General features: G+C 49.6%; 9 protein-coding genes across 9 annotated transcripts; 4 read left to right on the plus strand and 5 right to left on the minus strand.

Moving 5' to 3' along the window:
• Positions 1 to 18: 18 nt before the first annotated feature.
• On the plus strand, positions 19 to 1615 carry STEHIDRAFT_129909 (sure-like protein; the record flags this gene model as incomplete). The annotated part of the gene is made up of 9 exons (XM_007302562.1): positions 19 to 51; positions 116 to 134; positions 197 to 250; positions 323 to 370; positions 428 to 487; positions 549 to 562; positions 681 to 743; positions 800 to 833; positions 900 to 1615. The coding sequence occupies 9 exons, from the start codon at positions 19 to 21 to the stop codon at positions 1613 to 1615; spliced, it is 1041 nt and encodes a 346-aa protein (XP_007302624.1).
• A 325-nt stretch (positions 1616 to 1940) lies between these two features.
• Positions 1941 to 4420, plus strand: STEHIDRAFT_155247 (cytochrome P450; the record flags this gene model as incomplete). Its single annotated transcript, XM_007302563.1, has 16 exons — positions 1941 to 2181; positions 2248 to 2265; positions 2317 to 2393; positions 2449 to 2481; positions 2532 to 2599; positions 2658 to 2801; positions 2862 to 3120; positions 3172 to 3281; positions 3338 to 3356; positions 3409 to 3575; positions 3636 to 3658; positions 3715 to 3768; positions 3830 to 3857; positions 3925 to 4092; positions 4161 to 4283; positions 4336 to 4420. The coding sequence occupies 16 exons, from the start codon at positions 1941 to 1943 to the stop codon at positions 4418 to 4420; spliced, it is 1617 nt and encodes a 538-aa protein (XP_007302625.1).
• An 881-nt stretch (positions 4421 to 5301) lies between these two features.
• STEHIDRAFT_129911 (alcohol oxidase) lies at positions 5302 to 8406 on the minus strand (the record flags this gene model as incomplete). Its single annotated transcript, XM_007302564.1, has 20 exons — positions 5302 to 5370; positions 5462 to 5509; positions 5565 to 5615; positions 5666 to 5721; positions 5787 to 5954; positions 6018 to 6179; positions 6239 to 6255; positions 6312 to 6487; positions 6562 to 6563; positions 6621 to 6726; positions 6792 to 6809; positions 6871 to 6950; positions 7006 to 7041; positions 7108 to 7381; positions 7448 to 7692; positions 7747 to 7769; positions 7829 to 7976; positions 8042 to 8121; positions 8181 to 8214; positions 8277 to 8406. The coding sequence occupies 20 exons, from the start codon at positions 8404 to 8406 to the stop codon at positions 5302 to 5304; spliced, it is 1923 nt and encodes a 640-aa protein (XP_007302626.1).
• A 1048-nt stretch (positions 8407 to 9454) lies between these two features.
• Positions 9455 to 12613, minus strand: STEHIDRAFT_94721 (alcohol oxidase). Its single transcript, XM_007302565.1, has 18 exons — positions 12436 to 12613; positions 12259 to 12380; positions 12174 to 12209; positions 12063 to 12118; positions 11928 to 12001; positions 11804 to 11873; positions 11570 to 11741; positions 11430 to 11510; positions 11057 to 11374; positions 10976 to 10982; positions 10845 to 10920; positions 10603 to 10794; positions 10444 to 10549; positions 10324 to 10380; positions 10225 to 10234; positions 9974 to 10191; positions 9819 to 9916; positions 9455 to 9755 (listed from the first exon to the last, which is right to left on the minus strand). The coding sequence occupies exons 1-18, from the start codon at positions 12566 to 12568 to the stop codon at positions 9713 to 9715; spliced, it is 1869 nt and encodes a 622-aa protein (XP_007302627.1). The 5' UTR covers positions 12569 to 12613; the 3' UTR covers positions 9455 to 9712.
• A 1438-nt stretch (positions 12614 to 14051) lies between these two features.
• STEHIDRAFT_155250 (short-chain dehydrogenase) lies at positions 14052 to 15537 on the plus strand (the record flags this gene model as incomplete). The annotated part of the gene is made up of 8 exons (XM_007302566.1): positions 14052 to 14078; positions 14138 to 14199; positions 14267 to 14521; positions 14589 to 14645; positions 14707 to 14794; positions 14866 to 14980; positions 15074 to 15184; positions 15275 to 15537. The coding sequence occupies 8 exons, from the start codon at positions 14052 to 14054 to the stop codon at positions 15535 to 15537; spliced, it is 978 nt and encodes a 325-aa protein (XP_007302628.1).
• Positions 15538 to 16884: 1347 nt separating this feature from the next.
• On the plus strand, positions 16885 to 21265 carry STEHIDRAFT_138429 (uncharacterized protein; the record flags this gene model as incomplete). The annotated part of the gene is made up of 4 exons (XM_007302567.1): positions 16885 to 17010; positions 17067 to 18272; positions 18327 to 19531; positions 19602 to 21265. The coding sequence occupies 4 exons, from the start codon at positions 16885 to 16887 to the stop codon at positions 20773 to 20775; spliced, it is 3711 nt and encodes a 1236-aa protein (XP_007302629.1). The 3' UTR covers positions 20776 to 21265.
• Positions 21266 to 21359: 94 nt separating this feature from the next.
• On the minus strand, positions 21360 to 23280 carry STEHIDRAFT_155252 (uncharacterized protein; the record flags this gene model as incomplete). The annotated part of the gene is made up of 8 exons (XM_007302568.1): positions 21360 to 21548; positions 21647 to 21696; positions 21755 to 21877; positions 21937 to 22009; positions 22068 to 22177; positions 22239 to 22252; positions 22888 to 23013; positions 23063 to 23280. 8 exons carry the CDS (start codon positions 23278 to 23280, stop codon positions 21360 to 21362), a joined length of 903 nt encoding a protein of 300 aa, XP_007302630.1.
• Positions 23281 to 24974: 1694 nt separating this feature from the next.
• STEHIDRAFT_76526 (uncharacterized protein) lies at positions 24975 to 25815 on the minus strand. Its single transcript, XM_007302357.1, has 2 exons — positions 25489 to 25815; positions 24975 to 25424 (listed from the first exon to the last, which is right to left on the minus strand). The coding sequence occupies exons 1-2, from the start codon at positions 25789 to 25791 to the stop codon at positions 25173 to 25175; spliced, it is 555 nt and encodes a 184-aa protein (XP_007302419.1). The 5' UTR covers positions 25792 to 25815; the 3' UTR covers positions 24975 to 25172.
• Positions 25816 to 26000: 185 nt separating this feature from the next.
• On the minus strand, positions 26001 to 26216 carry STEHIDRAFT_55538 (uncharacterized protein; the record flags this gene model as incomplete). Its single annotated transcript, XM_007302341.1, has 1 exon — positions 26001 to 26216. One exon carries the CDS (start codon positions 26214 to 26216, stop codon positions 26001 to 26003), a length of 216 nt encoding a protein of 71 aa, XP_007302403.1.
• Between the last annotated feature and the right edge of the window lie 250 nt (positions 26217 to 26466).

The following is a 26466-nucleotide window of genomic DNA, read 5'->3' on the forward strand; positions in this document are numbered from 1 at the left end:
CAAATATACTCCTCTTTCATGTCTTCATCCAAGCTTCGCGTTCTTCTTACAGTAATTTGTTTGCTCTGATCGACATGTAACATATCTTGCTGAAATATAAGAAACCCTTGCATAGAACGATGACGGTCCTCCTGGTACATATCTTCGCCTGAATCGTTTCAACAATACATTTACCATCTCGCATCGGCCATCATAGGACCCGACTCTCCATATATATACGGTCTATACAAACATCTGACCCAAGATCTCGGTGCGTTGATAATTCTGTCTTACGGCTATGCAATGCTGATCTATCCATACTCTTGCTCTCCTGAACACGCAGGGTGGAAGGTCAAAGTAGTGGTGCCCAGCTCGCAGAAGTCGTGGATAGGTTTGTGATATGCTGACTCGGTCTATCGCTCGTGACACTCAAGACTAGAAATCGTAGGCTCCGCATACCAGATTCAGGACGTCATCCACAGCCGATATTATTACCCTCGCGATCCAGGTGCGTACTTCGAATGCGACTGGACAGCAGTATCATCGAGTCTACAGTTATCTTTCCGAAGATGGAATGGGCGACGTGTCTCCCACATCCAGGCCACTCAAGGAAGGGGAAATGGCTGAATGACTCCTACTAGACGGTGTAGGTACACTCTCTAGTCTGTTTCTGGTCTTCAAAAGTAACGATGGCGCCTCAGACTCCAGCGACGTGTGCGAACATCGGTTTGCACAACTTGTATCATGGGGATATAGATCTTGTGGTACCCCATCTTTCCTCACACTTATCATACACGCTTCTCATCATGGTTCGGCTTAGTTGTCCGGCCCCAATCTAGGCGCGAACGTTTCCTGTAGGTCTACTTATCTCCGTTGTGTTTGCCACATCACACTGATCCTCTCCGATCAATCCCGAATAGCTGCCTTCTCTCTTTGCTCCGGCACAATTGGCGCCGCCCTATCTTCCTCACTTTCGAAAACCCGAGCCGTCGCCCTTTCGTATGGAAGTGTTCAACGTCCAGCACCTTCAAGTCTCTTACCATCCGCCAACGCCCTCTCTGGACGCATCGTCCAGCACCTTTGGTCCCATTGGGGATCTGACGATGGCGGAATCCGTAGCAACGAAATCGACCTTTACTGCGTGAATGTCCCCGTTATCGAGGAAATCTTGAGCGAGGAAGGATTACCGATCGCGTGGACTAGGACATGGAAGAGCTCGTATACCAGTTTGTTCAAGGCTTATAGCTCGGACGAAGATTCAGCCGCAGTGGATCATTTCACCTCAGTTGCAGGACCCGATGGGATGAGCCTCGCCTCGGACTCTGATTCAACTCATACGACTGCGACCAACAGGATCCTTCGGTCGGAAGAAAAGAAAGAATTGATATTCAAGTTCTCGCCGGAGAAGGACGAGTTCATTGACCCCAAGGCACCGGAGGTAGAGGAAGGGACCGATGTGTGGGCAATTGGGAAGGGGTATGTGTCCGTGACGCCGTTGAGAGCGAATTTTGCAGAACCACCTGCAGAAGAGATATTTGGTGGTGGTGGTGGTGGGATTGAAGGCCAGATGTGGATAATGGACAGGAATGGGCCATTGAGCGTTCGCATTACGACACAATGTAAGCCTCTAGATTGACTCTAGATCCATTCTTTGGTCTCTCGTGTACACCAGTGCTCAATAAAACCCCATCAATATTAGAGCGTATTGGCCCTGCTGTGATGTTACCGAGCCGCATGGCACTCCCATTGAGAGTGCTTGTGCGGTAACGCCGATGCTGAACCTAAACTAGTCCGAATGCGGCCGGCCGCACTTACACTCCCTTTTGACACGTCGTGCTTATGTGAGACACTTTAGTTTGGCAGTACACTGAGTGGTGTGCGTATCTTGAGCGTACCGATACGAATTCTGTTACATATGACGTTGGCGTACTTCTCAGATTCCTTTTGCGTCTCTGCAAATCATGTCTTCCCACTTCCCACTCGGCGCCTTGAACGACAGTTTGCCTGGTATTCGAGACTGGCAGGTCGATAATTCTCGTCCAGCCTTGCTGCTGCTAGCCCTCCTCCTTGTTTTAGCAGGCCCCATCTCTGCTTTCTCGCGCCGTACCAAGAACCCGCCAAAGTTTCCCGGGCCTAAAGGGCTTCCGCTAATCGGGAATGCGCACCAGCTTGGAGGGCAGAAACAATTTCTGAAGTACACCGGTAAGAACGCTATCCTGCTAGTTCATGCCCTGTCTGACCACTGATGTACTTGGAAAACGACTTCAGAATGGCACAAAACATTCGGTATGTTTCCTGCGTCTTTGTTGTATGATCCATCTAGAACATGTCCTCCAGGTCCGGTATACAGTCTCAATCTCGTAGGCCAGCATGTCGTGGTTGTTGGGACTTCCAAAGCTGCTGCTGATCTCATGGTGCGTCTATCCTCCACTTTACTCGCCCATACTCTAATCTCACGCACTATCGCAGGAGAGACGTTCTGCGATATACTCAGATCGTCCGGTGAGTACTGCACCTCAATCCTCCACGATCCTCCATTTACCCTGCACTAGCGTTTCATCATGGCCACGGAGATTCTTACGGGTGGAATGAACATGGCATTTGCTCGATGGGGTGCTCGGTGCGTGTCTCTAAATGTTCTTTTCTGCTTCAAAAAGCTGATTTGGACGTACTGTTAGCTGGAAGCGAATGCGCCGCGCTGCAAACTTCGGTCTGTCGATGCGTGCCAGTCAACAGTATATTCCTCTCCAGGAGCAAGAGGCCGTTCACCTCTTGGACGGCCTCCTACACGAGTCCGGGTCCATTGATCCCCATCTTCGCCGGTGAGTCCTAGTATGAAAGGTGCGAAAACGCGCTCTACTCACGGTTTAGCAAATTTTCAGTACAGCGGCCGCTACTGTGCTTACGTCTGTCTACGCTTACTACCCCGTCAAACTCGGTGATCCTTTGGTGCACAAGGTCGAGCAATATGTGGACAGGATGTTGAAGGCCGCTCTTCCTGGCAATTATCTCGTCGATCTCTTCCCATGGATGATGTATATCCCGAAATGGATGGCAAGCTGGAAGCGTGAAGGTTACGCGTGGTTTAAGAAAGATACCGAAATGTTCCTGGGCGTTATTGATGACGTGAAGGAAGGAATGGTATGTTTCCGGCACCCTCGAGGGAAGTGCGGTCACTGACAATATCTCTAGAAATCCGGGGAGCGCACGGATTGTCTCGTCGCCAGCCTCCTGAGTAACCCTACGCAGCATGATTTAGACACAACAGAGATTGCATGGCTTGCCGGCATGATGTTGTATGTGTATTTTGTCATCAACAATACTACTGTCGATCTAACATCGAGATGGCCTACCTCAGTGGCGCGGGAGGCGAAGCAGTAAGTATTGTATCTCGGACATCGGTAGTTCCTTGACTGACCCGTGCTACAGATGGCGGCATCACTGAGCGTCTTCGTTCTTGCTATGCTACTGTATCCCCGCGTTCAAGCTAAATTGAAGGCTGAGATCGACGAGGTGTCGTCTTCTGAACGACCTCCGACGTACGCCCTCGTCAAGGACCTTCCATACCTCAACGCGGTCATAAAGGAAACTCTGCGGTGAATAATTTCCTTCCTTCGAAACATACTCATTGTCTGACATACAATTGCGTTATCCAGCTGGAGACCTATGGGGCCTCTTGGTAAGTTCTTTTATGTCTCCTCTATTCGTCCTCGAGGTCGTCTAATGTGAATATAGCCGTCCCACATAGGTCCACTCAAGACGACGTATACGAAGGGCACTTTATACCCGGTATGACATGTTGTTATACCTAATCATCGTCTTTGACTCGTCCTGACATCGTGTTATACAGCCGGAACCCTTATTTTCCCGAATGTCTGGTAAGCTATACTCTTTCGTGTTTTTAAATCCATTGAGTCTCACTGCTTTTCTTCTGACTGGGAATAGGGCTATGCACCACGACGAGTCTGTGTACCCTAGTCCTGAAGAATTCTACCCGGAGCGGCACTTGTCCAAGGATGGTATCACTTCGGTCTCTATCCCAGAGACGAAAGAGCTGGGACATCACGGGTACGGGTTTGGTCGTCGTTCGTGTATAGGCTACACCGTTGCCAAGTGAGCACATTCATCCACTTATTCACGATGCCTGACGGATTTAATTGTCTCTGATGCTACTCGTGCAGCAACGCGCTTTTGATCAACGCTGCGAGCATCCTATGGGCGTTTGACATCAGCAAGGCGAAAGACGCCTCTGGAAAAGAGATCACACCTGATCCCAACGACATGTTAGACGAAGGGCTTGCAGTGTAAGTTCCGCACTACGTATTGCACCTTGGCATGTGGCTCATCGAATTTTAGGAGACCCTCACCCTATCAATGCAGGATCGAGCCTCGCTCGGCAGCACGCGCTGAGATCATTGAGGCTCTGAGGGCAACAGTATGATGATGGGTGACATCTACCCTTGTCCGATTTGCTTGATTCTATTTCATTTGTGAAAGAAATGTTCTGTGCTCATTGGGGATATTTCGGTTGAGCTTTTGGCTGGAGGATGCAGAGCGTTGTTCGAGTGATTGTCTGGTGGGAGTCGCTTGTGATGTTAGAATGCTGTAGTTTTAATATTATCAGAGGTATCGGCAAGCTTCTCTGTCGATCTTGTCACGATAAGTTGGTAGTTTATCGGCGAAGAAAACTGCCACTGAGGATGAAAAGGAGACTATATCATCCTCGACGAAGTTCACGGACTAGTGACTAAATGTGTACGAACGCACAATTTTTCGACTTCGTATTGCTCCTGAACACGCATTTCCGAATGCCTTATTCCCTTGGAATGCCTAACACGGTGAAGTCATGTTCTCTCTGTAGCTAATTTAAAGACGATGTACGACATTACAAGTCAAGGGAAGATGCCACCCTGCAACCTCGCAGTCTCGTATGAGCTAATGAGACTGAAACTTATGTCCAAGTAGGCCTAACAATGGACGCAGGAGGGCGAGGATATTGGATGGCGCGCTGGAAAGAAATTCGCTGAGACGAGAGTTTAAATGATCTGGACTCCATAGAATATGTTCGTTGGCTGCGAAAGATGAATGTCAGGGATTGATGCGAGGTTGCACATTTGTAGTGGTTGCAGTAGTAGGTTTGTGGGTCACTTATGAGCGGTAATGCACGTACGACACACGACAGCAGGCACGAGTAGTTCAGTACCAAGTGACTGGAAGGAACATAAATGTCATTTTTCGTATGGCGCTCAAGCGTCTGCACGTGCGGCACATCCGACTAAATCACAGGTATTATGCGCATCTGGACGCCGTCACATATATTGCTCAAAGGCTGTCGCAGCTGACTTCCAGTTGGCTAGAACCGTCCTTCAAACAAAGCCAAAGTTCTGCAGCCTGGTGCGCACATTAAGTGATACGCACAGAAAGAGAAAATCATACTGTCAGAGTTCGATCGAGTAAATGGGGTACAAAGATGAACGCTGACTTTTAACGCGTTTGCATACACCGTCGCCATCGTGTGTGTGCCCACTTCCTATATGCTCTGAGTCAGAAGATAATCGCACGATTACTTACAATATAAGACGTACCACCGGGATGATCCCTGCATCCGCGACTCGGATGTTTTCTGTCCCATATACCTGAAAGAGTCGTCAGTAGTGGCATCCCTGTCAGAGAAAGGTACACATGCTTTAAGTTGTGAATCGACGACACCCCCTTGATCGGCGGGAAGCATAGAAGTCGAACCTGTACATTATCATAAGCACGATTCTATCAGAGTTGTTACTAGTAGATTGGAGACATGAGCGTACCACATGGGTGCCACACACTGAAAACGGAGGACCGGACAAATTGTGCCAGGTCATCATCAGTGGAGTTAGTTAATGGTCGCAACACAGTATCAATATAGTCGGATAGCGGAGACGTCTGAGCGAGTTTATCCACAACGAAGCTGGCGCCTGCCGCCATCATCGCTACGTCTGAAGCATATTGATTGTTGACTTAGCATTTGCCTCACGAATAATTAGGCAGAAAGTCATCACCGAAAGCGTCGAATCCAAGGTAATTGACGTCGATCTCGGGAAGCTCCGATGCGTTGGAAGAGCTGATATGGACGCGACCTCGGGAGAATGGGCGTATGCTATTGAAAGAAATGGTGAGGTATTCCTTGCTCGGATCAGTTGTTAGGGTTGCGTCATTCAGTCCTGACCGCGTAGAAGTAAAAGTGTTAGCAGAGATGGGTCGTATCTCCAACGTCACGTACCAGGAAGCATGACGAGCCTAAAAGAACAATGAGTACGGAAGGAGGAAAATATAACGAAGGCCCTGTATCGTACTCAAAGTCTGGCACAGAAGGATCCACAAAAAGATCTCTTTGGGCAGCTAGCTGCTTTTCGAAAGCTGTTCCTGCGAAACCGCCAAGGTATGAATCAAGAGAGTCAAGCAGCTGTTGTAAAGTCTCGGCGTCGACGATGTCCTGCAGAGCAAAAAATGCGAGAGTCGTAGATGGTACCTGCGAAGAGTGTTTATTCTCGACTGACTGCTCAGCATAGGAGCTGTGGGGATTTAACGCACCGATGCGAGTACACCTGGTAAATAAATGAGTGAGTTGTCCTAGAATACGTGTCTAGAAAAGGCGGACGAACCTGAGCGGTTTGTGGTGTACAGATCCTCTTGAAGGGCAGCGAACGTGGTATTTCTGCTGAGGTCCTCGTATGTTTGACCAGTACCAGACTTTAACTCGAAAGAAGTCTGAGAAAGGAGACACATATGTGTTACCAATAACATGCAAGCGTATCTAGTACTTGGATACCTACCAGTACACCGTAATGATCCTGATACCAGAGGAGATTCTTAGTAAACCTCAGCTTTCATCTAGCAGAGCTGAAAGAATACCTGTAAGTTTTCCCCTACAGTGTCGAGGTCAAGACGAGCTGTGATCCCGTACTGCTCCAAAATTGTTGCATTCCCAATCCCTGTCGCGAATGAGGGCCTACGATGCGACATATACAGCGGAAGAAATTTACACACCTGACAACTCTAGTATCTTTGGGGATTGATATGTGCCTGGACATACAAGTGAGGCCCATGGCATCGACAAATGTTTATCTCACATATATCGGTGTAACGTACCCGCTGAGACAATAACCTCGCCGCCTGAAGAGAGTCCAATAGTGTCCGTGGCCCCATTGGAGTCGATGTACTCTACACCGGTGGCCACAACGCTGCCATTTGATGAGAGTTCTTCGTCGAGAACAATCTTTGTGACTTCTGCGCCTGTTAAGAGGACCAGATTTGATCTTCCAAGAGCGGGCCTAAAAATCTCGTCTCCTGCGTAAGATCGGGAACGATTATCTGGTTTGATGCTGCATGGTGCTTGCCAGGACCCGAGGGTATTTCCGGATGCCTAAGTGGCGGAGGCCAATAGAGTTACCATGCGGAAGAAAATAAAAACCTCTCGAAGAACACGTACCGCTTGATCGTTGATAGGAATTCCCAGGCTCGAGAGAGCTGGAGCCCAAGCAGAATTTACCTCAGTAGGTGCCCAATAATTCGAGAACGAAACATTGATAGGTCCGGAGGAACCGTGCTCAGACACATCTATAGCACCGAAATTCGTCGCGTCTTCAGAGGGAGCAGGGGTAAAAGTCTCCATCAAATTTGCGTATGAGTGAACGGTGGACCAGTTCCACCCCGTATTACCCAAATCCTCCCAGACTGTATATATCTTCAGTGGACAATCAACAAAATGAAGAGATGTTTAGGACAAACCGTTGTACTCTTTTTCTGAGGCCCTGGACAAAAATTGTGTCATCTCATGTATCTTCGGCATGGAATGCACACGACAACTTACAGGACATAGTACATTCCATTCACAGCAGATGTGCCACCCACTGCTTTGCCTCGAGGAAGCGACATAGTTCGGTTCAATGCATGTCCCTGCGGCGTGGACGTGAATCCCCAGTCAACGATCGGGTCCCCAATGAAGTTCTCGAAGAGAGCTATGCGTAAAAGGACGGTCAATCAGGGGGTTCCATAACAGCTAGCAGATATAGATAAATTTAACCTGGGATTTCAACGGTATCGCTGTCAGCCCATTGACCTGCTTCGAGGACAGCAACAGATATGTTGGGATTCGACGAAACCCTGCAGCAAATTCTCTCGGAGTCAGTCTGTGACTTGGGGGTGTACAAATTAGTTCACACCTTTCTGCTATGACTAAACCTGCCGTACCACCTCCTGTAGGACCCGACTCAGTCGATGAGAAAGCAGAAAAGAAAAAAAAAGAGAACACGACTTGCCGACAATAATGAGGTCATAGGTCGTGGTATCCAAGCACGTAGACAGCATTGGGCTGAGAAGGCAGATCAGTGCCACTAACTTTGATTTGCGCCGAAGCGCATCAGAGAGGTTCGAAAGCGCGAGAAGCATGACGAGGTGGGAACCGATGGATTTCTCGAAGGAATACAACCTCTTTTTGCATCATTGAAGAGCATTATTGCCTGCGGCCGCGCAAGGATTCTGAATATAACAATGCAGCAGCGGCGGATGGCGGATCACATCGCGGATATCGTCCCAGTTGATGACTCCCCAGCGTAGGCGTTAAGACGTTGCGTACACTGGCAGATGTACACCATGGAATGCGCTGCCGAGGTTAGGCTGATGGTAAACTATCGGGCGACCTCGTCCATGACAGTTGTGTCCGGAACGGTCGACCATCTCTTTGATCCCGAACTTATCCTCGCGTTTTGCCGTCTGATCCGGGGTCCACGGATCGTTGAGCGTTGCCTCAATATCGCATGACAGTCTGAATGGGCCACCTACTAATAATATCTATCGGGACTTGTGCTCCGCACCAGCGTAAGGTATTTCGACAAAATGCCACAGGAAGTCGCCCAGTGTAAGAGTGACGCGTATATATACCCTATGTTATGTAAAGCCGATGGGATTCAAGTACTTAACTTAGATCCACCCAAGGCTTGTGCCAGGTAGTCGCAAGGGGGAATTTTGGGATGAAAACATGTGAAAAAAAAGTGTAGTACATAGATCAGAGCTCGCAGGCACACATGATATATCAAACATGTATGTGGGCAAATGTTTCACTGACGTGGAGAATGATGTGACGGCATAATGTGCGACTGAAAGCCTTGGAATCAACTTAGAGCCTCTTAGAGCCTGGATATCAGGAGAATGGACACAGCACGGACCTTATAGCTGCGCTGTTACGCTGAACCGGCGTCAAATGAGCCCAGACGAACCTGCGACCTGCTATTGAGGATGGAGGCTTTGAGGCAGACGAATAACACCATCTCACCACGAAATCACGCTACTGAATGTTGCCTCGAAACTCGGAAGGACCTTAAGTTTGCACCGCGTAGACGTAGAAAGAAGAGACTCACGACAACGTCGGATTCCATGTGGCCACTAGCGTCAATATTATTCCATGCTGATAGAATGTGACAACTGGCTTTAGATTGGGCGCAGCATGTAGTGCTTCGACCAAGGACAAGTACGAAGGCACATGCAAAAAAGAACCCTAATTATTACTGAAAATATACATCTGATCATACGCGACATATCATGCGACCTGTCCGATAAAGCAGCATATGAAGGAACGGAAAAGTTCTGCGACCATAGGCCACAGTAAATAAATATAACCAAATGTGGGAGAATAAATGAGTGGTGAGAGGAAGCGGATGGGATGACACGAGCCGGACTAGATCGGAGTCATGCTGCTCTAGCTGTTCGCCGCTTTGATGATGTCGGCGCCCTTCTCGGCACTGTGGTAAAGGTAGGATCAGTCTCCATTTGGAAGATAAACAGAGCATAGAACGGAAACATACATCGCATATGCAAGCCCTTGCGGGTGACCGGAGAACTGTTGAGGCATGATCGATAAATCCACCACCCTGACATTGGTGGTTCCATACACCTTCAAGTTCTGTGATGGTTATGTTCAGCGCCGGTGTCTCAAGGCCAATTTGAGGAAAGAACGCACCGAATCGACAACACCTCCGTCACTCTGGGGAAGCATAGAGCACGTTCCAGTAGTGTGCCCTTGTGACTGAAACGTCGACTTCACCCACGAGTTCCACTCGTCAGTAGAGTTTACCGCAGATGCCGGGTATGTCTCTTCTTCAAGCACAGCGCTCCATGCTTCGGTCTTGGAGAGTGTTGAGCGAACATACTGCGCCACGCCGGACAAGACGTCCAAGTCTATGTAAGCATTATATATTAGAAACTCATTAGCGAAGTCGAATGAGAATACGACAAGACTTACCGAAGTCGAACTAAAGAAATGGTCGTTAGATCACACACAACAGGTTGAAGTACACATGATGAACGCACGTCAAAGTAATTAGGATTGATGGTCGGATAGTCGAAGGCACTCGCGGAGGAAGCGTGCTAGTATGATTTCGGGAATTCAGTATGGACATTAAAGGGAATCAAGCACATATCCATACTCACAGTTGACCCGCGGGAGAATGGCTGCTGCATCAGTGTGAGGAAAGTGACGTATGAACTGGTGCCATCGGTAGCCTCCGTAGTTTCATGCGCTCCCTCAAGTAAAATCCTATGCATTTATAGGTTAGAATCATGGACTATTTCACAGCGGTTACCACTCACTCTACGACCGTAGAGGTGTTGCTGGTCACGAAAGCCAATTGATTCTGCTGCTGGTCTGTCGAACCATTGGACGAGAGCTTCGATTCGAGGTTTGAGATGAGATCGTCGTAGGACGGTATGAATTTGTGCAAGTTCAGGAACGTCATTCCCGTGGCAATGTAACCATTGGCACCAGATGCGGGAGACTCGGCACTGGAAGTTGATAAGCCCAAGTGAAGACCATTAGGGAAGACGTTGCATACTAAAGTTGGTCCTGTTCGGCCGCGAATGTCGCGTTAAGGGTGAGTTCGTCCACCGACTCGATGCCGGCCTTGAGTTCTACGGTTTCAGGTTAGCACAGCAGAGGGATCCATCCGAGATGAATGCTACTGACTGTACGACTGTGGAGGGAGAAAAAAGCAGGTAACGAGTCATCAGAACACAGACTTCATAACGCTGATATCTGGTTACTCACCACCATGACGTATATGTGATCTTGCATGTTTTCGCCAACGGTTGGAAGGTCGACGACTGGCTCAATCCCAAGACCGCTTAGCAAGTCTGGTGACCCAACTCCACTGAGCTCCAACAGCCAAGGGCTACCGATACTACCCGCGGAAAGGATGACCTCTTTGGAAGCATTAACGGTGTAATTGGTGCCGTTCGAATAAAAGGATACGCCGCTAGCGGTTGCATTCGACGTTTGGTTCGATGAATTCCAAAGGATCGACGTGGCGTGAGCGGCGGCGAAAACAAATAGATTGCAGCGACCACTGTTGGGAGTATAGTAGCTCTGCAGGCCCGCATTATGAGTCTGGGGCGAAGACAAAGAAACATGAAGAACGTACATTAGCAGAGTATGCCCTGGTCCGTGAAATGGGATCCATGCTCGCAGGGGTTCTCCAAATGCCGGATGTGACACCGTCCATCTACAGAGGCAGAACATATCGTCTCATGTGTGGAACGAGCTCGGTTCAAGTTCACTCACTGGATTCCTGACGAGGTCCAATCCTAGTTCCAACCCGGCCGGTTCTACGGCCCTTTCACATTCCGGGAGGTAGTTAATAAAGGTGGCGTTGATCGGCCCCGCCTGTCCCAGTTGAGAACTATCGTAGGTCAAGTTCCACTCAGCGGCGAATGCCGGATCGGGTGGAGTGAAGCTGATATGAAGGCCGTCAATCATCCGGTCAGATGGAACAAAATGTCATTGAAGGTAGCTCACGTTTCGGCCTTCTGATAGTATGGCTCCAACCCGTCCCAATCCCACCCCAAATTTCCGAGTGCCGCCACCACTGCAGCAAACATCAGTGTGGTGTAATGTTTTTGTAGAGCAGCAGCGAGCTTACTGTCGTACTCTTCCTTGGCAGAACGATCCCAAATCAAAGCATTGATAGCAGAGCACCCGCCTAGAGCCTTGCCCCTGAAAATGCAGCGAACAAGGATGAATTGGGTCCAACAGCAGAAAGTAAGTGTGCGCATACCGAGACATGTTGATCACTGTACCGTTAGCATGTTCCTGCGGTACGATGGGAAAGCTCTACGAATCGAGATATGAGACGATATACTGTGGGTGTACAACGGAGTGTACTTACCCAGTCGTAAGTTGTGTTTCCGATGATGCCCGAGAGCTGTTGAAACGTATCAGAGGATGCTGGCATGAAAAAGGAGAATTCGAACCTTTGACGGAGTCAGGATCTCAGGATCGTCTAGGTGGGCATCCCCAGCTTCCAGCACCAACACAGTTGAATTAGAATCTTCGGAAAGACGCGCCGCTACCACGAGCCCCGCGGTTCCTCCACCTAAGAATTCATGCATGAGAAACAACACCTCGGGGGAAACGACGAAGAGTCTTACCGACGATAATGTAATCGAATGTCTGGTTTTGAACGTCTGAAACAGTGGTCGAGGATGAACAGCCTAGGTCAGCAACCACAAGGCTTCCGCATAGCAGCGCAGAAAGGGCTACTCGGGCCACGAAGGAGGACATTATGGACGAGGGAGTAAGATTGTGCAAATTTAGCGAAAAGATCCGGCTGGTGGCCTTTTATCTCTCAAGAACAATCAACTGGAGGATTCATGCTGTGCGCAGTGGAAATCGGGCCCTCTTGCATTGCCCGACACTTTCGTAATTGATGCGCTCGTTCGCGATCCGGACATGGTGAGCGGTCAGGAGCCATCATATCGGTAGTCTCATGCTCCTACCTAACTCTCTAGGGGTGAGAATTATGTATGGTGCGGAAGCCTTGGGGATAACCGGACTGAGGGTGATCTGAGGCACATACAAGCTTGGGATAGTGAGTGAGATTGAGACCTAACATGTAACGAGGCCAGAGCGGTTATGTCCGGTTTCATTAGACCATGGTAGCTCAAGGACAACGACAGGGAGGCAAGGTTCGGGACATTTCGATGAGATCTCACTCACCACATGGATCAATGCTGGCCTACAGGTTATGAGCCTCGGAGTTGTGATAACATACCCAAGCCATCATGCATCAGTAGGGTCAGAACCAAGTCGGGTGATATCAGCCGTGACTAGAACTTCAAATGGTGCTCCTATTATGTCCGAATCTGCACATAACAAATGGCGGCAAAAAAACCTTGGAAGAGCTGCAGACTGCTTGCACTGGGGCCCGGTACAATTTTCGATTCATGGTTTACGGGCTTGCGCAAAACGTGTGTCGGCCTCCCGAACGCAGTAACTTGAGCAAGTGCCGAGAACCCAGATAGGCTATATCAAAGGAGAGAAAGGACGACGATGTGTAAGATGACGGTCAAGTCTACGTTGAGTCTACCGAAAGGGTTCCTCCCAATTCTGCGAGGAAACGCGACGCGTCCTGGGAAACTGACGTCATGATTGTTGTCGTACCGCGCCAGACTTGAACGGTTGAGTATATACCTTCCTTTCTTCTTTCCTTCCCTCCTTATGTGCTTTTCTCTGCGCCTGCAGACTACATTGTTTTTGTTCATTTTTCTTTGTCTTCATGCGTACACGAAGCATAACCGTCGGCGTTGCGTTGTTTTGGACAAGCATGATACAGCTGCGATCGCCACAGTACTACTCAAGTATTTTTGCCGTGCCCGTAACTTTTCGGTTCTGAATCACCTTGATCAGGGTGCTAAGGTTGTCCTTGGCTTTCTGTATTGTGGTTGTGGGAGGACGCTGTACAGGGCCAGGCGCTGAGCCTCGAGCCTTGCCTTTTTGGAGCTTCGTGCGGCCGTGGTAGGATACCTGCATCAGTGTCCGCTGGACCATCTCGGATACAGTACGGCGCAGTACTCCTGTGCACTCACGTTTGAGCCGACAAGCGAGCGTCCATCTGCGTCCATCTGCGATCAGTCAGCATGTAGGTTCCACGATGATCAGGATGGTAGAGATCGTATCTTCGCCTCTCTTAAAGAGGTGCCGACGCAGCTAACGAGCGACTGTATTCTTCCTCTTCTCAACTCTTTTCTATAGCCCCATCATACCAATGTCTTCCAGGGAAATCAGGAGCCCAGTAAGAAATTTAACTTGTATGATATTCAGTTTTGGAGCTGAATAGCCGATTTATCACAGGAACTCGATCTTAGTACGATCCCAGACCTATCAGGCAAGGTCGCGATCGTCACTGGGGCATAGTATGTTTCATTTTTACCATCCTTTGACTTTCGTAGCATTGAACACGAAATTTCTATTCACTTCCAGCGACCCAAACTCCATCGGCTACAATGTCGTTGAACAACTTGCACTCAAAGGGGCCAAAGTCTTTATCGGCGCCCGTAGTCTCGAGAAGGCCGGAGGGGCCGTATCCGCACTACAGAAGGCCCACCCTTCGATTCCAGCAGAGAACCTACAGCCTTTAGTCACGGACCTCAACGATCTGAAGCAGGTTCAGTCTGTAGCTCAGTCCTTCGCCAAGGAACAACCAAGGCTCGATATTGTGGTCAACAATGCCGGACTGTACGTCGTATTCTCTCCCTGAAAATATCCTCTGGAACGAGAAAGCTGACTGGGAGGCGCACGAAAGGTTGGCGCGCCCTCTGGATAAGAATGAACACGGGATTTCTGTCTCCTTCAACACGAAGTACGTTCATTCGTTTTAGGAATGTGTTGGTACTGATTGCCTTCTTCATTCGCATCTTTAGCCATTTGGGACCCTTCCTCTTTACCCTCGAATTACTTCCCCTTTTGAAGAAGACCGCAGCATCAAACCCTGGTGTGCGGATCGTCAACGTAGGCGCTCAGTCATTTGCTACCATTCGAGTGGGATATTGACATCGAACGTTCCACGTCTTGAATGGCAGCTTTCGTCGACTACCCACGTCCTCGTGCCGAGTGGATTCAAGTTCGACACGGTTGAATCATTCAACGCCGAACTCGGAGGAACTGAAGATTTCAACTCCAACCTCGCCCGATACGGTTCGTCTTCATCCGCATCAATACCTCTGCTTGTTCTGTACTGACGGTCACACCACTCTTGTACACCAAACTCCTCATTGTTCTTCATATCAGGTCTGTCGAAGCTAGCAAACATCCTGTTCACCAAGGAACTTCAAAAGCGATTCGACGCCGAGGGTGTTCCGGCTGTGGCCATCTCTCTCCACCCCGGTGGTGTGAGGACCCGTACGTCTCTTCATTCTACGACTTTACATCTAATAGTATGCTGACACCATGTTACGTCCCAATCATTTCTATTCGCCCCTCGACATACAGCCGGCTCTATCAATTTCGTCGGGCCTGCCAATCTAGCCATGCTCGACGGTGCCATGACTCCCCTGCAAGGTGCCTTGACGCCTATCTTCGCCGCCGCGAGCCCCGAAGTCTGGGTGAAAAAGAGCGAATACGGTGGCAAGCATCTGATGCCGTACGGTGTCGTTTCGGAGGACGTACTCAGCGAGAACGCGAAGGATGAGGCTTTGGCTAGTACTCTATGGGCGACGAGCGAGAAAGCGATTGCGGACGTTTTGGCGAAGTGATACGCATACGAGTGCAGGTCTCCACATTCGAGGGAGTAGGGAGTAGTCGAATGATCATGTATCATTTAGTATGTTATAACATAAATGCAGCTACCATGGGGATCGGTCTAGTTATCACTGAAAAAGAGTTTGTAGTAGAATGCGTTGGAATGAAGTGGCTCTTATGATTATAGGGTAGCGCTAACAGACTGCGTCGAACTGATGAGGCGTTCGTAACGTCGTATCTGCTGGTCGACAATTCTTGGATTGAAGGTTCAAATTTCAAAAAGAAAGAGTTCTTCAGATAACAACATTGCATTCAAATAGGCACATGCCTCACGTGCACGGCTTCAAGAAGACAACCATCTCTTCTCGCGGGCGGCGGAAGTCCAAGGCTTCAACTGCATCCTCTAAGCTCTTGCCTCCTCCCACCACTCGCGCCCACCCTTCATCTCCGCAAGCAATATCTTGCTCGGATGCGACATGCACATACATGCTAGCAGAAAATGGAACTCCGGTAAGCTCTTCCGGAACGAGCGTGCTATCGATGTCTCTTGCATGGATATCTAAGTTCTTCCTAGTCGAGAGGATCGTCGCCCTTTGCGCGAGTGTACGGAACCGTCCACAGCACCCGAATGGTAGATCATTGGGTGATTCGCTTCAGTTCATCACACGTGGGCTCAGGTCGTGGACCTAAACAGGACCAGGGCCGGACCAATCACTGGCAAAGGATCCTGTCTACAGCTGCGTATGCGATATCTACCTGACAATTTCCCAGATGGTCCTCAGAGGGTCCGGGTCGTGTTCTGTCGTTGAAGAACGACCTGTATTTGCTCAGCACGCTGTTAATCCCACAAGCAGTTTGAACGATAAATATAGAACTTCCGAGTCAGTGCCGCTCTGGTTTGTGGGCACGGTCATGATCAATGCCAACCAAATGGCAACTAGCGCACTTGGATTTAGATGCATCCAATGATCGCAGACGCGCTATATGGCTCGAGGATCTAAGACTGATACAAAACAAGTGTATGAACAGCGTCGAAGGTCGAAGCAGGAGAAAGGACTCAGAGAAGTCCAGCAAAAAGCGCGATATTCATTTTAGCTGACCCCCAGAACACGATCACGTGAGCGGAGGTAACGAAATGAGTTGTTGGTGCCCGTGCCGAAATATTTGCCAGGTGTTTGGCCAACAGCTTACGCTGGGGTACAAAACGCGGACGTCCTACGTTTCATTCCGCCCCACGATCACGACCTCCTCCGACGTTCGACCTCGTTCCGTTTGTCTGTCTCTCGGATTCGAAGGTCTGACGCTCTAACGCGCCTACCTACGCCACACCGACGCTCTCTACACAAAAAAAGAAATACCATATGATCACTCCTCTCATCCCCACGCTTGCTCTCTCCCTACTCTCTCTTTTCTGCTCCGCTTTTGTTGTTCTTCGCATTGTGATCCCTATCCTTCCTCCTCATCCTTTCAGCAGACGGGTTTCGCCAGTGAGTTCAATCATTTATCAACTGCATAGTCACGTATTTCGTCTGACGAATTGCAGTCGGAGTTCGGTCTTCCCAACTTCCGCCCTCTCTCTGCCGCAGACAAGAGTCATGTTTGGCTCGCGCTATGCGACATGGCTGCTTTGACCGTCTTCGTCTGGGAAGCCATCGCAGAGAAAGTGGGTGGACCGTCCGACTTCGACATCGCCTCCGACCCTCTCGCATCAGCCCGACTCTGGTTCGCCATGACCCTTCATCCAACTTGTCTCCTCGTCGTATCTGCCAACACCCTTCTCCATGTTCGGATGGCCCTTCCCGTTTCATTCGGTAGAAAACACTGGATGTTATGGGGCCCTTTGGTTATCCTCGTCATCACTTCAACCTCAATCGCTGCCGTACTGGCTGGCTCCGGTGTGACCACCCTCTTCGTCGGTTACGTCGCGTACTCCTCTACCATCGCTGGTCTAAGCACCACTGCTTTCCTCTCTCTCGTTGCCACCCTGCTGTTCATCAAGCGCAACTTGAGCGTCACCGTAGAGGACAACTCGTGGCCACCGGTCAAGAACGGCGAACAGGAAAAGGCGCCCCGTAGATCATTCGCCACTGAGGACGTCGACAGGATTAGGGAGGGCGCGTCTTGGCTTACCTCTCACCCAAGCGATTATCACGAGTCTCTTTCTGCATTTTCTTTCTCTTCGCACCACAGTCACGTCCAACATCCCGCCCTGGCCTCTCAACCTTCCATCCCGGCCAAGTCGTCGTACTGGTTCAACCCTGGCACTCCCGTAAACGGCGTCGCCCGCCAGGAATCCATTCCTCCTGTTCCTCCGCTCCCACCTTCTTATAAGACCAACGCTTCGCCAACATCCCCAGACTTCGGTATAGATGCCGATCCTTTTTACCGGGCAGAATCTCCTCATGCTGCTCGAGCTCGTATCGGCTCTCAAAGTTCATGGTTATCTTCGAGTTCCGGGACTCGTGAGACGCTCTCTGCTTGGTCTTACCCCACCACGCACCATACGCACCACGACTCGCACATGATGGCTGCCGTTGCGTCCACTCAAGATCTTAATCAAGAACTATTACACACTCGCCCTAATACTCCGGCGCTGTCGGGTGCTCAAGTCCTTGGCGGATACGGATATTCTCCCTCCAATGCTGATCAGGAAAAGGGTCTCTCGTCTTTCTCAGACGTTGTCCCCACCGATGTCAACATCTCCATCGGACGTATCGTTGGTTGGCTTGCCATCATCTTGGTTCCATGGGTAGGTTTCTTCTTCAACTCTCAAGTTCAACAGCTATTCACTCTATGTTTATAGGCACTTTCCCTCCCTTTCTTCCTCGCTGCCTCTCCCGCCCACCCGATGACCAGCCAGGCCTTTCCTCTTCTCTTGGCCATCAGCGTTACGAGCTCGTCACCCATCCTTGCTCTCAACATCCTCCTTCGCTCTCCTATCCCGATCCCCACCACCCTGTTCCCAACTCGTCGGAAACAACCTCCTTCCATCATTGGTCGCTCCCCGTCTCCTCTCAGTACTCTTCGCACGCCAGCTACATCTTCGACTGACTTAAAACGCAGCATCAGCGCCACTATCGTTGAAGGTCGTCGTAGCACCGATGTCTGGATTGACAAAGGCGAAGCCGTCGCGGGCAGAGGTCGTATTGGACGCGCCATGGGCATGCTGGTCCCCACTCCTAAACTCGCAGTCCTACCTCCCGATGGCTCCCAGTACCAGAACTCAAGCCCCATAACGCCCCCTCTTCCGATTCAGGACCCGGCGAGAGCGGGAAATCTATTACCTACTCCTCAGAGTTCCTGTAGTGCAGAGGTGGGAAGGAAGTACGGAAGGGCGAGGAAGGAATCGAGGCATTCGTCACATCTGTCCTCGGATATGTCGCACATGAAGATTATGGTCGCTCAAAGACACTGCTCCGCCGTCGCCACCACCATTCTTGTTCCTCCTTTGCCTGGGAAGGCCCCTTCGGCCGCCGGAGTCTCGACTGGTGTTTCATCTACTCCTAAAGGTCGCATTAATCATCACCTTCGCAGTCGCTCTGCTTCCTCGGTGGAGAGACCTCGGTTCCCTATGACACCTCCCCCATCTTCGCCCCTTCCTCCTACTCCTCCCAGCAAGGTTAAGCCTGGAGCTGCAGGTACCATAATCGAGAACGACATGTCCGAGTTCAGCTTTGGGCCCGTTTGTAACGATGATTTGAAGGAGATCGACGCGCTTTCCGCCGGCCTACTGCCACTACTCGTCCCTGGTCTCAAACTGGGTCCGGATATGAGGGTGAAAGATACAGAGTGGTCTTCGTCTCCTGGAACATGGAGCAAGAGCGCTGCGGCGAAGAACGCCGCGAGGATGAGCAAGAATAAGCTCAGTTCGAAGGAAGACGAGGAGTTTGGATTCGCCAGTGGGGCGGACTTTTCGTCGCCACAGTTCCATTCCACGCCGACGAGCAAGGCTGGTGCAAGATCCCGGAAGAGTTCAGGCCATAAGAAGGGAAATTTCAGTTTGCCGAGGTTCGTTCTTTCGTTCTGTATTGGTGGTTTCCTCTTCCGAATTATTAACGTAATACGTGAACTTGTTTAGCTTGTCACTTGGGAAGGATGGCTTCCATTCTCTTTCTTTCTGGAGGAACGATACGAACGACGCTCTGGAGTTGAGGGCGCACGAGGCTCTTTTCTCTCAACGCAAGGCCAACGTCCCTCACACGTTCAAGACTACGGGAAATAGGCCTCATACTGTCATTGGTGAACTCGACATCACTCCTGAAGCCTCTCCCGAACCCGTTCACCCCCAAAACACGTACGAGCCCCGCGTCGCCAAGGACCAGTATCTCAATCCCGCCGGCACCCTCGCACCATCCGATAAACGCTCCAGCGTCCAGTCCAATCCTCGTTCCTCCATCTTGACGTTGATCGCTGCGCTCGAGCAGCCGTATGGTCCTGTTTCGTCTGCCGCCTCCGATGCTACATTATTCGATTTCGATGGGGAGGATGGGCCACTAGCGGAGAGTACGCCACCTCAGCACAAGCGCAAAAGCACCGCTTCGTCGCAAATGTCGAAGAGCGCGAAGGCTAGTCGTCGTTCGGGCATCATATACATCAAGTCCAACGGAGACGACGCTTACTCCCCTTCCAACGCCGACCCTAATGCCAGTATCCTCGCCCCTCAAGATGAAGCCCCCGCATCTTCTGAAAGATCACCTTACTGGTCCACGCGGACTGTACGACCGCTCGTGCTCAAGTCTGGCAAGAAGTCCTCGATCTCAACTAAGACCGCGACCAATTCCACTACCCTCTCGTCTCTAGGTTCTCCATTGCCCGGCTCTGATTCTCACGCGGATTCCCACGTCAAGGGGGGCCTCCGCCCACTGTCGCTCTTGCAAGACCGCAACAAGAGTAGCGCAGACCGGACCGCCCCAATCCCCGCCGACATTACCACAGGAGCGAAGGTTGACACTCGTTCGTCTGCTCTCGGGAAGAGTAAACGGCAGTCTCATTCGAAGAAGGGCCGAGTGACAGAGGAGGTGGAAAGTAGGGCTTCGAAGGGAAAGAAAGATGAAAACAGTGATGTCAGCGGGAGCTTAGCGAGGGATGGGTCCTCGTCGAAGAAGGGCCACCGGAAGCTGCGTTCGCTGAAGCTGATGAGGTCGGATACAACGAAGGAAAGAGAAAAGCTGAGAGAGAGGGAGATATTGCCGGATGTGGTTGTGAGGCCTCCCAGTACGTTCATACAGCCTGAGTGGGCAAAGGGGTGGTAGGTGAGTCACTATAAAATGGTCTGGTGGTGAGTGTGGTTCATGCGGACTGGACTCTGCGATTTTGTTCATGACTCTTCTCTGCATTTGTGTTTATATACTCAGCTTTCGTCTCACGACCCTCACGGACTTTCATTGCTTATATCATCGCTTTCTCTTGTCACGACACGCTTCCATCGCTTTGATAGCCCGCTCAGCTTTCGTTGTCGATATGTCCTTTTTGCTCCACACTATCTTCCCTACCTGTAGCATACTTAGTTCGTCAATATTCCATTTTTCTTAGACTTTCCTTGTCAATATCCGAACCGGTCTCACCACTTGTAGCATAATTGCACGCGTTCCCATTTGGTCCTTGCATTGTTCGATTTCTGCTTATATCTTGACGTCTTCGCTTTCACTTTGTTTTGATTTTTTCTCCTCATCATGACCCCTGCTATCACACGTTCGTATGTCGCTTTCATGCCTTGTCGCCACGCTCTACTACACGCACATGATGTTCATTCCTCTTGGTCTCATGCATTCCCACGATTTCCGGCTCTTTCAATATCACTGCTTGTCCTTTGCGTTCGCCGTACGACTCGGCAATCCTACACATTCGTCCTTAACTTGCACCATTGGTCAATTTGATGGACTTCATTGGCCTCCAATTGTGCGGGGGTTGCGATGTTCGAGTAGGCATGCGACCTAAACTTGCAAGTCGCAGCGAGACGCTTTCGGAACTTGGATGCAAGACAGATGGACATATAATTCGAAAGAGTGAAGCGAGCACCATACGTCTAGTATATCCATGATATCATGTCAAGTACTAGTGGCATACATGGGTGGCATCGCAGGCGGGTCTTTTGTCTGACAAGGCCTGTCACTCGCTACGCACTTCCGGGTTGAAAACCTCGTCGGACAGAGCCAACAGAAGCATATTGATGACTTGGATGGACGGATATGTGAAAGTGAAATGATACAGTAATGTATGCGAAACACTCACGCTGTTCGGCGGCAACGGATTGTCCTTTGTACCACTCCACATTGTCTTCCTCGGCCATATCATCCTCGTAGGCGTATGTCTCCTCCTCTGCTCTCTTCACGATATGTGTGAGTTCGGAAATAGCTAATACAGTATCAAGTCAGATGTCACTTCATGAACTTATACGAAGCGCTCAAACGTACTAGGGTCATTATGTTCCAGCATATTCGCAGCTTCCCAAATTTTGAATTGCGCTCGAACCTCTCTCGTAATCCTCTAGAGAAACTAGATCGTTCAACCGTATGGCAATGTGAACAATCGTGAGGTTCTTCACCTCAGTGGTGTGAAACAACTGCACTGCTTGCGTCATACTATAAAGTCGGTGGTCGGTACTAAGTTTTCCGTCCTGCGCCAGCAGATGGCCTAAAGATGCACTGAACAAACCTGGAAATATTAGGCGTCTTGTTCGGGACGGTAATGAGCAAGTAGTTTAAGCCACACTCACCGCGTGAGACACTCCTGAATAAATTGGCAGTCGGGTTCAGTGAGACTGTTTTGATGCTGCCTCAAGAATGCTTCGAAATGAATGAAGACTGGGCCATCTTCGGGATAATGTGGCCCGAAAGACAACTGGATCCATCTAGCTCTGAGCATAAGTGGTTTGCTGACTAACGAGAGGGTGATGACTTCGAGGACCGGTCTATTGTTCACTGCAACACGAAGGTGAATGCTGACCAGCAGCAACAAATAATATACCTACCTTCAGATTGTGTGTTCATGGTGGATGTCGTTGATTCTCCGGGCTGCGGATGCGCTGGATAGCTTGCGACTGATCGATTAATGGTAAATGAAAACGATTACAGGGGGGTATCCAAGCACTAACATGATATCTCGTCCAATCGCGAGATCACGGCTTGTTTCAGCGTCATTTCAGAGTCTATTTTGACGGTCATTGACCATGAAACAATGTTCCACTTACGTGCTCCAAGTTGATTAGCTGCTTGAAGAGACATTGCAGTTAAGGCTAAGTATTGTACTGTGGAAAATTGATAACATGCTCTCACTATTTATTTTCGACTGCTCCTCTACAGGCGTTCGAGAAGTCAAAGTCTACAATCAGGCAGACCATCGGCGAATAAGAAATCAAGACAAACGCAATAGAGAGTTCACTCGCCTTCACCATTTGCAAAAGCTGCTCTGTCAGATGGCGATACTTGCGTGCCTCTATGTTGGCATCAGAACCAACCTTCGCGGCTATGGCTCGCTTGGAATCCTGGACGCTAGGGACGTTGTCAAACTCAATGGAAATTGAATGCAGAGAAGGCTGACCTTTTCAGAAGCTCGGCGACCTGCGGTCGGGTTGGGAGATCTAGTGTGGATCTACATCCTGTGGCGCTCGCTAACACTTCTAACATCTCTTTGAAGGACACATCGCCTTTCTGCTTCTGTCCAGCCGTCGTGATGCCTCGCAATAAATGCACGAGCCGCAAACCGCGGAGATTGGTCGAAAAGTCGGCTGAAATGAAGCGATGAATAGCTGGGGACATGACTGGGGGGAGGGGTCGGTGAGGGATCACACTGGTGGCCTGCAAGTAGAAGAACCCACAACCCTGAGAAGGATGTCAGCAATCCGGTGCCATAGCGCAAGAAATGCGTGTACTCACAACGTCATCACTGGGCTCAAATGATAATACAAGGACTTACAGTTTTTTTTCACCAGGTCAGCGGCCCAGATAGTGCGGGAAGATAGACCCCTCCATATGTCTTTGATATAGCCTGATCAAGGGACAAGGGCTCATCGTTCGTGCCGCTTCTAATGCTTCTATATTACGGAGTTCTTCAAGGCTATGCGTAGATTCATTCAACCGTGAAAGCAGACAAGGCTGAGACAAAGTAACATACTGGTGTAATGATGATGATTATTGTCCTCTTATGTGAGACCAAAGCAGCGATTGTTCATCTAGATTAAATCTCAATCGGTTTGCTGACAGCGAAGAGGCTCTCCAATATAGCAAGCGTGTTAAGCTATGACCAGATATTGAAAGACTTCCCAGGATGATTGGTGATCAGCTGCCCGTAGGACTCGATAGGGCTTCCGCCACCTCTTCCTCTGGCCACGACCTGTCCTTCTCAGACCATCTCATCCCCGAGTTCAGGTTTGAGTCCGCTTTGGACAGTGGGCAACGATCAGAGCGAAAGCACCAGTAAAGATTACTGATCTCAAAACGAGATGCTGATGTGGGGTATACCCATAGTACGAAAAAGGAATAAATGAAGGGGCCGTGATATCTTGAGAGATGAGGTGTGGGACCTTGTGGGCGCACGTTTACGGCCCGATAAAATACCCGAATCATTACACGATGTCTCACGAGTAAACACCTATCTCTTTGCTGTTATATTTAGTCACCATATTCTATAAAGCTCGTATATAACTCATAAGGCGGAGAGTAGGAATAAACAAGGAATAAATACCTGATAATGCCTCGTACCCTACCCTTCTACTACCTACTGGTAACGTCCGTTGGGGACCAAAGTTTGATGAATGATGGAAGCATGGAAGAATGCTCGACTCGATCCTTTTTGGCGGATGCTTCGTTTGGCTATAGATTTATACCGGTGAAATAGATTTTCTAAAAGTGTTGCAAGGGAAGTAGGAGCTGTTTGTTGTTCTTGACCATTGATCGGGACGAAACCGGAGCGCAGAGTCTGAAATCGCTCCGGAGTTTGTCAGTTTGATATCAGGGAGCACCGGAATTTCCCGGTTGTAAAATGCTTGTAACTTGTTCAATTTGTGTTCAATACTCTGTCGAGCGTTCACGGTGCAAATACTCGGGCCTTTCTCGCTAGTCGCTGGCCAGCGTTTGCGCACTGGTATTTCTGGCCTCGTAAGCGCGTGCAAAGCCACAATCAACGCCGAGCGCGGAGATCGAAAAACGTGTACTGGTGACTCCCTCCGGGGATTAAATCACTGCCAGTGTCGGGCATCAGGTGGCCCATGTATGGGGAGATTGGGTCGGAAGGCAATCGCAGCAAGAAAGCGTAAGGTCACGTATTGTATCAAACCTTGACGGCTTTTCCTAAGAGGGTACAAAGGGAGCGTCCCCGTTGCTTCCCATACAATCACACCAATGTGAAGCTACAACCAAGTGGGTCGCGGTCATCGGCGCCCCCCATTGCTTGTGTACTTACTAGTGTTTGCAAGGTACGAAGTAAGCTTTGGTCTGGAACGAGTGTAGCAGCCAGACCAGTTCACATGTCGATTACGGAGCAGAAGCGGATCGAGTAGACCGTAGCTAGTTAGTAATAGATAAGTAAGAAGGACAACTGGAGAGCAAAGTAAACAAGAGCAATATGAAAAAGCAATACACAAAAGAAGGGTATGGACGGAAGAGTATTTGGGAGACTTCAACTCGATATGTAGGTAGAAGGGAATAAGAATTCAGGGATTGGGAATGGAGGGTAAACCTGCACAAACGTATCCGATAGTGCGTATGAAATGAGGTATAAGCTTGTACACACTCAGAACGATCTCCTTCCGTTTAATCAATCCCGATCGCAGTTTCCATCCACTCAAAGAGTCCAGGATTTTATGATACTGAGCTACAACTTCGTCAATTTTCGGACGTTTCGACGGATCCGCCTTCGTCATATCGCTGATCAAAGGGTAGATGAATTGGAACCCGAAATAATTCTATGATGTGGTCAATCCGTTCGTCAGACACCCCAGAAATTATACGAGAAGGGATGGGACATACTTGATAGATATGCAGACGGATGAAATTGCCAAGGAAGTATATATCGGTCGCAAAGGGGTCGCAGGGTATATCCTGATTGGGACCATTGTGCTCTGGCGGAGACTTGTCGCCTGCCAGTTGTGGCAGCTCCAGTGGCGGGCCGTCCTCGGGGTTGTAGCGACGAGCGTGGCCATAATCAATCCAGACGTAACGAGGAGGCCGTTGGGTACGAGTGTAGTGTTTGGCGTGGCGTTTATAATCACGGCTACGATTGTTAGCGATAGGGTGGAATGACTCAGGATACATGGCCGTTGGATCCATCATGAGGTTGTTGTATGTACAATCACTGAGATCAGTTAGACAAGCCACTAGGTATAAAAGCGGTATGCTGACATCAGCACTTCTGCACATCACTTAGTGACTTATCCGAGCTTACCGAACCCAGTAAGTCAGATAAGTCAGAGGTGGTGGCCCATCTCCTCTTGATTATTGGGATATGGGATAAATTGGTGTTTATACGCTGGTAGTACAGTTTACGTAGATGGAATACATTCATGAGAGTGATAATCAATAAATTGGTTAAGGTAGAAGGCTTTGAAAGCAGAAAGGGAGTCGGAATGTTGAAATGAGTGGGGTATTCTTGTGTTACCAAAGACCGGGAGTAAATGACAAGCACGAACAAAGCATTCTAAGTGAATCAAACCAACGGAACGTCGACCTCCAACCTTCTCAGGGCGTACAATCCACATCCCAGTCACTTCATCAGGCTCTTCATCGGGTATGAACCAATTAACAAGAGCACAAGGGTAAAGAACATGGTCATGGACAAAAGAGATAAAACGAAGAACACGGCAAACAAACATTCCATCCAAACGATCATCGGGCTGTGTACCAACCTGAACAAGGGCAGTATCACGCCGTTCACGAGCATTATACCAGCGGTCAGTACTCCGAATGTACTCCCGACGCATACCTCCCGGTCCTGAAAGCTCACTAGGA

The sequence above is a fragment of the Stereum hirsutum genome, assembly GCF_000264905.1.
Source record: "Stereum hirsutum FP-91666 SS1 unplaced genomic scaffold STEHIscaffold_5, whole genome shotgun sequence".
In the NCBI taxonomy this organism is placed as follows: Eukaryota; Fungi; Basidiomycota; class Agaricomycetes; order Russulales; family Stereaceae; genus Stereum; species Stereum hirsutum.

What these genes read in the sequence shown, in the direction of transcription:
- STEHIDRAFT_94721 (XM_007302565.1), bottom strand. Translation starts at nt 12,568, where the DNA reads ATGTCCTCCTTCGTGGCCCGAGTAGCCCTTTCTGCGCTGCTATGCGGA. An exon ending in AACACCTCTACGGTCGTAGA is followed by an intron (nt 10,550 to 10,602) that starts GTGAGTGGTAAC and finishes ATAAATGCATAG; the next exon opens with GATTTTACTTGAGGGAGCGC. An exon ending in CAAGGGCTTGCATATGCGAT is followed by an intron (nt 9,756 to 9,818) that starts GTATGTTTCCGT and finishes CCTTTACCACAG; the next exon opens with TGCCGAGAAGGGCGCCGACA.
- STEHIDRAFT_76526 (XM_007302357.1), bottom strand. Translation starts at nt 25,791, where the DNA reads ATGATGGATCCAACGGCCATGTATCCTGAGTCATTCCACCCTATCGCT. An exon ending in TCCGTCTGCATATCTATCAA is followed by an intron (nt 25,425 to 25,488) that starts GTATGTCCCATC and finishes ACCACATCATAG; the next exon opens with AATTATTTCGGGTTCCAATT.